General features: G+C 38.0%; 1 protein-coding gene across 2 annotated transcripts in view; it reads right to left on the bottom strand.

Moving 5' to 3' along the window:
* LOC101993851 (solute carrier organic anion transporter family member 1A5-like) overlaps positions 1-9,522 on the bottom strand; it is an 86,729-nt gene that overhangs the window by 40,255 nt on the left and 36,952 nt on the right. For both annotated transcript variants that reach the window (XM_013352800.1, XM_013352801.1), the window contains exons 6-7: positions 6,750-6,856; positions 2,848-2,994 (exon numbers count right to left, since the gene is read on the bottom strand). In XM_013352800.1, coding sequence (XP_013208254.1) covers positions 2,848-2,994; positions 6,750-6,856 — 254 coding nt within the window. The remainder of the gene's footprint in view (positions 1-2,847; positions 2,995-6,749; positions 6,857-9,522) is intronic.

The following is a 9,522-nucleotide window of genomic DNA, read 5'->3' on the forward strand; positions in this document are numbered from 1 at the left end:
AATATCTTAGAAAAAAAAAGCTATAAAAAAAACAGACTGACAAAGAAGTTTTATTGCTTAAAGCCACATTCCAAATTCTCTTTTATTCTGAGTTAAGGTCAAAGGCTTCACTATCACAAGCAGTCCCATCAAAGCCATGGCGTTAGCAAGTGCCTTTTGATGCTTCCATAGCCATGTTTTCAAAGGGACTCTGTGTTGATTATCTTTGATTGTCAGCTTGATACAACCTAGAACTCCCAGAAGAGAGTCTTAATGAGATATTGTCTATACTGGGTTTACCTGTGGGCATGTCCATAGAAGACTGTCTTAATTAAGTTAACTGATGTGAGAAGACCCAGCCCACTGTGGGCACCACCATTCCCTAGGCAGGAAGTCATCAGCTGTGTAAGAGTAGAAAAAGAGCTGAGTACAACCATACAAGCAAATAAATAAGCATGCATAGATTTACTCTCTCTGCTCTTCTGGGTGTGACCAGTGGATTCAAAATCCTGCTGCTGTGACTTTTCTGTTGAGATGGAATTATAAGACAAATAAATTATAAGTCCTCTCTCCAAGGTTGCATTTCCTCACAGAAACAGAAATGAAACTACCACCATCTCAAAAAACTGTGTGTGCTGTGATGGATTTCTTGTAAAGTGTCTTCATCACAGGCCTTCATTCAGAACTTTTTTCCAAAGAAAGAATGTGTCCTTATAATGGAACTTCTCTTTGGTGCTTTCCTGATCATCTTTCTTTTCTTCTTATTATTTTCATTTTATTAGTCTATTTCAATCTCTCCTGGTTTCTTTGATTCCACCAACAGCATCTTCCAACTTTTCTGAGCCATCCCTACTCACAGAAAAACCAGATATGAACTTCAGCTTCCTTACATTTCTATACTTTACACTTTGTTTTTCCTCTTTCTCTGTGGTTCTATGGGTTAGTCCTCCTATGTTTTGCTGACCTCTCAATGCCAAACTCTTCTGCCTTTTTATGTTCTGTCAAACACTCCCTGCTACTTGATGACCTGTAGCTAATGATTCCTACAAGATCTCCAATCTCCATTCTTCCTTCCTACATTTCACCGTGCTCCACGACTCCTCAATTCTCATTGTGCTCAGGTGTTTCCTGATTCTATGATACTTTCTTGGCACCAGTGACCTCCATCATGGATCACTTTTTCCAGTTTTGATTTTATTCGCATAACTTATTTGAAACTGTTGGCCAACTCGTCATCTGTCTGCTTCCTCCTAACACCTTCTCCAAACTTTGTTTATTGTTCACTTAACTCCCATGGAGAAACTGTTTGACTTTTCTTCCTCTCACTCGACCCTCTAGGGAGAAGAATCTGCCAGTGTGCTGCTAAATGGATTCTCAGTACATACATGTCTTCCCTAAGGCAATGCCATTTATTCTTGATTTAACTTATTGTCTATCATAGATAACTCTCAAATTTAACATTTGGCTTCTATATCTCTTTGCTACAGATTCACAAAACATCTATATTTATATTTTTCATTTTATAGATAATTGATTATGCTTAAGCATTCATATATAATATTTATATACTTAAATAGATATTGATTTATAAAACTAGGCTATGTGTGTTCCAAGATACATGAGTCATGACTCTTAGTCACAACAGTATAGTTATTATATGAATATATTTTACATATTTACATGTAATTTATCTCTAGAATTTTGAGAAAGAGATCCATATTCTAAAAATTTATTGCACAAAAGTTCCTGTATTATTTTTCTTAGATAGCTGTGTGGGTATCTGAAAAGAATAACTAGTTTTACAGGAAATGAGTATTGCCAAATTAATAAGTCTCTAAAGAGTAATGTTATTTTTAATTGAATTAATCTTGATTAATTTCAACCCCATTCCTGTCTTTTCTTATGCATTTTTATTTTTGTTCATTTGTTAATTTTAAGTAATATGTGTACACTAATTGAGTAATGTCTTTATATACAAAGTTATAGACAAATAATCAACCACAGATGGATTGACTTAAGATCATAAGCAAATTATTCCCCATAAACTAAGATAATTTATGAGAAAATGTAAGAAGGTATACACTAAACTGACTCTTAATGATATCATTTATTTTATAGAGAGGCAGGGTACAGAATATCAAGGAGTAAAAGAGAGCAGACAGTAAATAAAAAAGAACATTTGGTGAACACGGTAGACATGATTGAAACAGGGTTTGGTAAGGCTTGTCCTGCAAGTATGTTTACAAGAAGGCAACAAGAGAAAACACTAAAGTTAGGCAGGAGACTCAACAGGTAAAAGCATTTGTTCACTAAACCTACCCAAGGACTAGAGTTCAATCTCAAGCCCAACTCTCGATAACTGTATTATGACCACCACACTGTTAAGAAAATGCACACACACACACACACACACACATACACACATACACAGAGAGAGAGAGAGACAGAGACAGAGAAGAGAAAGTAAAGCTATTTAAAGTACTACAGACATAAAATAGGAACTAATGAATTTGTAATAACTTATAGGTGAAAGAATAATGAACTATGCAGAAAAATGGAAAAAAAAAATGTATCCTAGAACATTTTCCAGGAAATATTGGTGAATCTCTAAGGGTTTAGAGATAGTGTGGCAGCATCAGAGGGCTGTAGGATCAGCAGATAAGAAGGATCTCCAATGTGAGAAGCTGCTTGCTGAACCTGCTTGTCTGGAACTGCTGCTTGATTCCCCTACTGAACAATTTTACAGCCAATGGTGCCGTAGCACTCTGTTCATGGTTCTGGAGACCACAGGTATTCAAATAACTGTTTTCAACCATCCTAGAACTTGGTTTGTTAAAAAACGATCCCAAGTCTGATTTTCAAACTTACCAATATATAAAGGGGAGTTTTCAGATTTGACAAAATCTTCTATGTAGGAAACGCCCAAGGGCATGATGGGAGTTTCACCAATTCCACGAATAAGATTTCCTACCATTACATACATCCACATTAAGGATTTAATTTCTTTTTCACAATCTACATTAAAACAACAGAAAATTAAATGAGCATTTTGACAGTCAAGTGTTACTGACAGTTAATTCAAATTTCTCTTTGTTTCTTGAGGCCAAAAACCTATGATGACCATTAAGTAACTTACATAACTATATTAGCTATGAATCATTGAGTCACCTCTATTTCATATTTTGAAATACTTAGCTATGCTAATTACCACTTTACAGGAGAGATGACTTTACATTTCTTCCTAATTCTGTGTTTAGTGACAACACTATGGTTATAAGAATTTATACCCCAAAAAAAGTAAGCAGTAAAAACCAGAATTTTGTTCACCTCTAGGGACTCTGTTTTCTACCAACTAGTAGACCCAGTTAGTTAACATGTACATTGCATAATTAACATACAGCTTTGAGGATGGAAAAAGAAGTACACATGTGCTTATGTCTGTAACAATTCATGATATAGTGATATGATACAGAGAGAATATTGACAGAAGTTTGAATTCCCTACAGCTTCAATTACTTTGTAGAAAATAAATATTTACCTTAATAGTAAACACATTTTCCTATAGATCTTATCTTTTACTATCAACATAACGCTCCAACAATTGATGAGCACTGGAATAACATAAACAACGCCAAATGGACTGAAAAGGTCAAAGGTGATATCATTGAGAAATTGCATGCACCTTCTACATTTGTTTTAAGCTAAATGAATTGACACTCTGTAGGGAAGCTTGACTTTGTGTTTTCAGGGAATTAGACAAAGTGCTCTCTCCTTTGGATTGATCAGTGGATGCCCATAAATGTCCTAAGCACAATTGGGTCCTGAGGTCTAACTCTTATTTATTCCTGATTAAAGTAAAATCCATTTCCATCTCTATGCATTCAAATTCTTATCTTTGATAAACATGATGATTTCTGTCTACAGATCACAGGATGACTCTCAACCCTTTTATAGGGCAGAACTAAAGTAGCAGACATTGAAGGCTCAAGTGATCTCCTGGGGCACTCCACATGGAAGATTTTAACTTATCCACCAAAATGCAAGGAACACAATGGGTGGATTTTCAAAGGTCAGTTCAGAAGATGAAAATAAGCTAGCATTGGGGTCACTATTTCACCTTGCTTGTCTTAGAAGATTTCTGTAGCTCAGAGCTTCAGAGATGGCTGCTCTTTGACTCTCAAGTTATTTTGATCTTGACATAATCCCTGGGAGCAGTCCCATGACCTCTGTGTGATTTTCTTTGGGACTAAATGGCTATGGGACCTGGTGGGAGGACAGAAACCAGGCAAGACAGAAACCCCAACAAGCAGGCCCTCACGTTACAACATTCCAAGCTTTGGAGACTGCTGCATGGATCTAGCATAAGAGGGAGAAGTTTTGGCCTGAGGCAATCCTGCTGAGACAGTACCAGACTATGCGTCCACTAGACATGTTGGGACGTTTAGCATATGTGACTTTAAAAATACTCTTTAAAATGTGTTACCTTAAAGAGCATATGTGCACCAAGTATGTGCAGATGCCCAAGAAGAACAGAAGGTACCCAATTCCACAGAATTGGAATGACAGGGGTTTGAGAAAAATCTGATGACAGTGCTGGGAACAAATCAGGCCCTCTGTAAGCATGGTGTGGTCCTCTGATAAGAAATGCTCCCCCCCCCCCAGGGACTTGGGTATTAAATACTTAGTCTCTAGTAAGTGGTATTTATGGAGGCGGAGGAAGAATGTCGCTGGAGATAGCTTTAAGGAGTTTGGGGCCTCACTCTACTCTAGTTTGTTCCCTCTCCCTTATATTTATAGTTGAGATGTGAAATCCTGATTTCAGGCTCCCTCTACCACTTTCCCTGCCATGATTGATTCTCATTCCTCTGGTGATGTGGGAGTCCCCTCTGTGTGCTGTCATTACTATTAATGAATAAAGAAACTGCCTTGGCCTGTTGCTAGGGCAGAACTTAGGTAGGTGGGGAGGACTGGACTGAATGCTGGGAGAAAGAAGGGTGGAGTCAGAGAGACACGATGGAACTACCGGAGTCAGACATGCTGAATCTTTGCTGGTAAGCCACTGCCATGTGGCAATATACAGCTTAATAGAAATGGGTTAAATTAATATAAGTGTTAGCCAATAAGATGCTAGAGTTAATGGTCCAAGCAGTGTTTTAATGAATATGGTTTCTGTGTGATTATTTCCGTTCTGGACAACCAGGACAAACAAGCAGCCTTCCTCCTACACACTAGATTCTACACATGTGGGTTGTGACTCCTTTGGGGGTGACCCTTCCACAGGGGTGAAGACTACTTGACAATATGTATATATATGGTTCATAAATGTAGCAGCATTACAGCTGTGAAGGAGTAAAAATTTTAAAGGGTTGAAGCATCAGGAATATTGAAAACCACTGCCCATGGAAGTCTATCAAACTAAAAGAAAAGTAAGTAGTACAATTCACCATGGATCTGACATAATCATTGAATTGATCTGTTAAAAGAGTCATAAGATCTGTTGATGGAGTCATAAGACTGGCAGTATGGAGAAGTAATGACAGGTAAGAGGTGCTGTCAATTGAAGGAAGTTGGTCATCATGTTGGTATGTCTATAGACATTATATCTCACCAATTCCTGTATCTTGTTTACCATTCTTCCTGCCCACCAAGAAGTGAAGAACAGCATGAACCAAAGCTCATCTCACCATGAAATTCTGCTCATAAACATGGGGAAAGTGACCATAAAATGAACCCTCCAAAACAGTAAATAAAAACAAACTTGTCCTCCCTTTAGTTGTTTGGAATTTTGATCACAGTGATGTGAAAGTTACTAAAACAGCTTACACATGGAAGAATCCAGGACCACAGTGCATGAGCTCATAGGCAGTAAGGGAACCACTACTGTTTGGTTGAACTGTAAAGCCATGCTTCTCTTAAAGAGGGAAAAGGAGACTAAAAGACAAGTTACTGTATAATCAATGAGTTGTGAATAGTGACAATACACCTGCTTTTCCATGGTGCTTCAGGCACACAGTACAGATCTGGGAAAGTTTCTGTTTGTATATCTTATTGTATAATCACTGTGATGGCTACTTTTAATCAACTTGACACAAATCTAGATATATTTGAAAGAATTATCTCAATTGAGGAACTGCCTCCATTGGCCTGTGGGCCTGTGTATGAGATATTTTCTTCCTGGCTAATTGATGTGAGATTTCACAGAACACTGTGGGTGGTGCTATCCTTGGGCAGCTGGGTCTAGGCTGTATGAGAGAGGTAGCTGAGCAACCCAGAGGACTTAGCCAGTATGAGGCACTCCTTAGTACACTCTGCTTTGTACTCTCCCTCCAGGTTCCTGTCTTGGCTTCCCTCATGATTGGGTACAATTTGTAAGGTAGACAACCTCTTTCCTACCTGGGTTGATTTTAGTCCATGTTTTATTACAGCAACATAAATCAATATTAGACGAATCATGTAGATCACATCATAAGTCTAGATCTTATAAGTCATTTTCCCTTGTGGGACTAATTCTACAATGGTGATTGAGTAGGTATCTTTGCTTATTTTTAAAATACCCACATTAAGAAACAAAGGAGTCTTATTGAATAGATTCAAACTCAGGGAGCAGAGTATTTCATGTTATTGCACAGCTCCCTTCCATGAAGAGTGAAATAAAGATTGTTCATTTGTTTTAGTTGCCTATTAAACCCAGTGTCACATTCAAAGTCCTTCTTAAAAGAGTGTACAGTGCCTGAGTCTCTGAGAAGAAAGCAATAAGAAGTACTAGTCACCTTCTGGGTCTGGTGTTGGCAGTAAGGTCTGACTTCTGTTTCCTGAACACAAGAAGCTATTTGAAGACAAGTTACTTGACGGTGAGATCATTTTCTCATATTCGTATCTGTGTGGACATAGGAAACATTCACCATGAGGACCTGAGGGCAATGAAAACTTCTACAAACCACTGACTCCTGCTTCCTTAAAAACACAGTACCCAGAGGCCACACAGATGTGTTCACAGCAGTCATTCTGACCATCATGAATCCCATTGATGGCCAGAGAGATGACTCAGCAGGTAAAGAACTCTCTGCACAGCGTGATGATCTGAGCTCATTCCTGAAAATAACATAAAGGTGAAAAAAGAGGAGTGACTCCATAAAGTGGTCCTCTGATCTCTACATGTGAATACTTACATATACCAGGCATCCTCAGACACATACACCCCCCTCACACACACACATAAATAAATAGAAACAGAAATCTGTATCAAGAAGCTCAACATGTAATTGTTGTGCTGAACTACATAATGCATCATCAGGGTGTGGTGGTCCTTGCATACCATCCTAGCACTGGAGAGGATTAAGCTAAAGTTCCCCTCAGCTATGCAGCTAGTTTGAGGTGAGACTGTGCTTCATAAGTGCCTATCTGTATTAAAAACAAAACACAGTAAAAACAAACAAGCAAACAAAAAGCACAACCTAGTTTTAAAAACTTGAATTAATAAAAATAATAAATATTTACTAATTATTAATTTTAAATAATAAATATGATCAAAAGAAATTGCTTATCAACAAAAAAGTGCACCTTCTTCTTTCTTTCTTTCTTTCTTTCTTTCTTTCTTTCTTTCTCTTTCTGATGTATACAATATTCTTTCTGCGTGTATGCCTGAAGGCCATAAGAGGGCACCAGACCTCGTTACAGATGGTTGTGATCAACCATATAGTTGCTGGGAATTGAATTCAGGACCTTTGGAAGAGCAGGCAATTCTCTTTACCACTGAGCCATCTCTCCAGCCCCAAATAATTGACCCTCATTTTATCAAGAGGAACAGTAATTTCTTTTTTGAATTATTTATTTGTTTAGCCTGCATGCCTGCGCACACTACCAGAAGAGGGCACCAGATCTCATTATAGATGGTTATGAGCTACCATGTGGTTGCTGGGAATTGAACTCAGGACCTCTGTAAGAGCAGCCAGTGCTCCTAACCTCTGAGCCATCTCTCCAGCCCTAAGTGCCCCTTCTTTATAGCTAGCTCTCAAGCCTCTACATGTAGGTGAAATAATTTTCAGGTTCTCTAATACCAACCCTCTGTGATTTCTAAATGACTATTTCCTAGAAATCAGTGGGGAGAGATAAAGAACAAAAGCAAGAAAGAGAAAGAGACTCACTAAAGTATCATTGAGAAGATAAAAGCTTTAGAGAGACACAAAACAACATAACAAATCAAGACAGTTGCTCTGCATTTACTGAGCTATGGTCATATCCTCCCTTTCTGAGAATTCAAACAACAGTTATCACAATTTACTCATTAATTTCAACAGGAAAAAGAGTTCATGTGTCATGACAAGAGGTGACAGAACCATCTCCTGACAAGTCGCTGTCACTAGAAAAAAAAAGTGCTAATGAACTTTGGTCAGAAAATGACAGACTGCAAGAGTAGAGGAGAACGTGTCCAGCTAAGACTCTTCTGATTGTATGCATGCTGGATTTCCTTTGTTTTTTTTTAATTTATTTAGATATAAGTGTTCAACATTCTAATTTTTAAGCTGCATACTATAGCACAGAAGCCAGAACTGCTGCCTGGATGTCCCTACAGTGCTTTCCAGTGAAGTGTGGACAGGAGCCTGTGTCTCCCTTCTCATGACCCAGTGAGGACCACTCATCTTCACAGAATTACCACCTTTGTCAGAAGGTGGGAAAACTTAATAATTCTCAAATATTTCTTGACATTAATTTGAATAACATAGAAAGTAAAAAATAACTTTAATTCCATTGTACATACTTTCAATTCCATGCAAAAACACTGAGAGGCAAAAATATCCTTCATTTCACTCATTATCCACTCAACATGCGGTTGTGTATTCAGCATCTATTTATTCCAAACTGACAATAAAATGGCAGAAAAAGGTCAAAATGAAAAAGGGAAATGGCCATTTACTCACAGATAAAGAAATCTAGAGATGAGGATGTAGTTCAGTTGGTACATTAGTGCCTGGCAAACACCAATCCTGGGTTTGACCCTAAGCACTCAATAAAACCAAGCATGATGGATCAGGCCTATAATTCTAGCCCTTAGGAGATGGAGACAAAAAGATAAGAAGTTCATGATTGTCCTTAAATACAGAATAAATTCTGTTGTATTAGTGGAGCCATCTGCCTTTTGTCTCACCCAGTCACCCGGCTAGCTTTACCCGAAATAATTACAGAAACTTTATTCATTTAAACACTGCCTGACCCATTATTTCTATCCTCATACTGGCTAACTCTCACATCTTAATTAACCCATTTCTATTAATGTATATTGCCACTTGACTGTGGCTTACTGGCATGAATCTAACCAGCGTCCATCTTGGAAAGGAGAGCCATGGTGTCTGCCTGACTCTGCTTCTTTCTCCCAGCATTCTGTTCGGTCTACTCCACCTATCTAAATTCTGTTCTATCAAAAAGCCAAGGCAGTTTCTTCTTCTTTTTTTTTTTTGCAGTTTCTTTATTAAGCAATAAAAGTAACACATAGACAGATGACCCTCCTACACCAAAATTCAAGGCCAGCATGAGCTACATGAGACT

Source organism: Microtus ochrogaster (assembly GCF_000317375.1).
Source record: "Microtus ochrogaster isolate Prairie Vole_2 chromosome 14 unlocalized genomic scaffold, MicOch1.0 chr14_random_2, whole genome shotgun sequence".
NCBI classification, from domain to species: Eukaryota; Metazoa; Chordata; class Mammalia; order Rodentia; family Cricetidae; genus Microtus; species Microtus ochrogaster.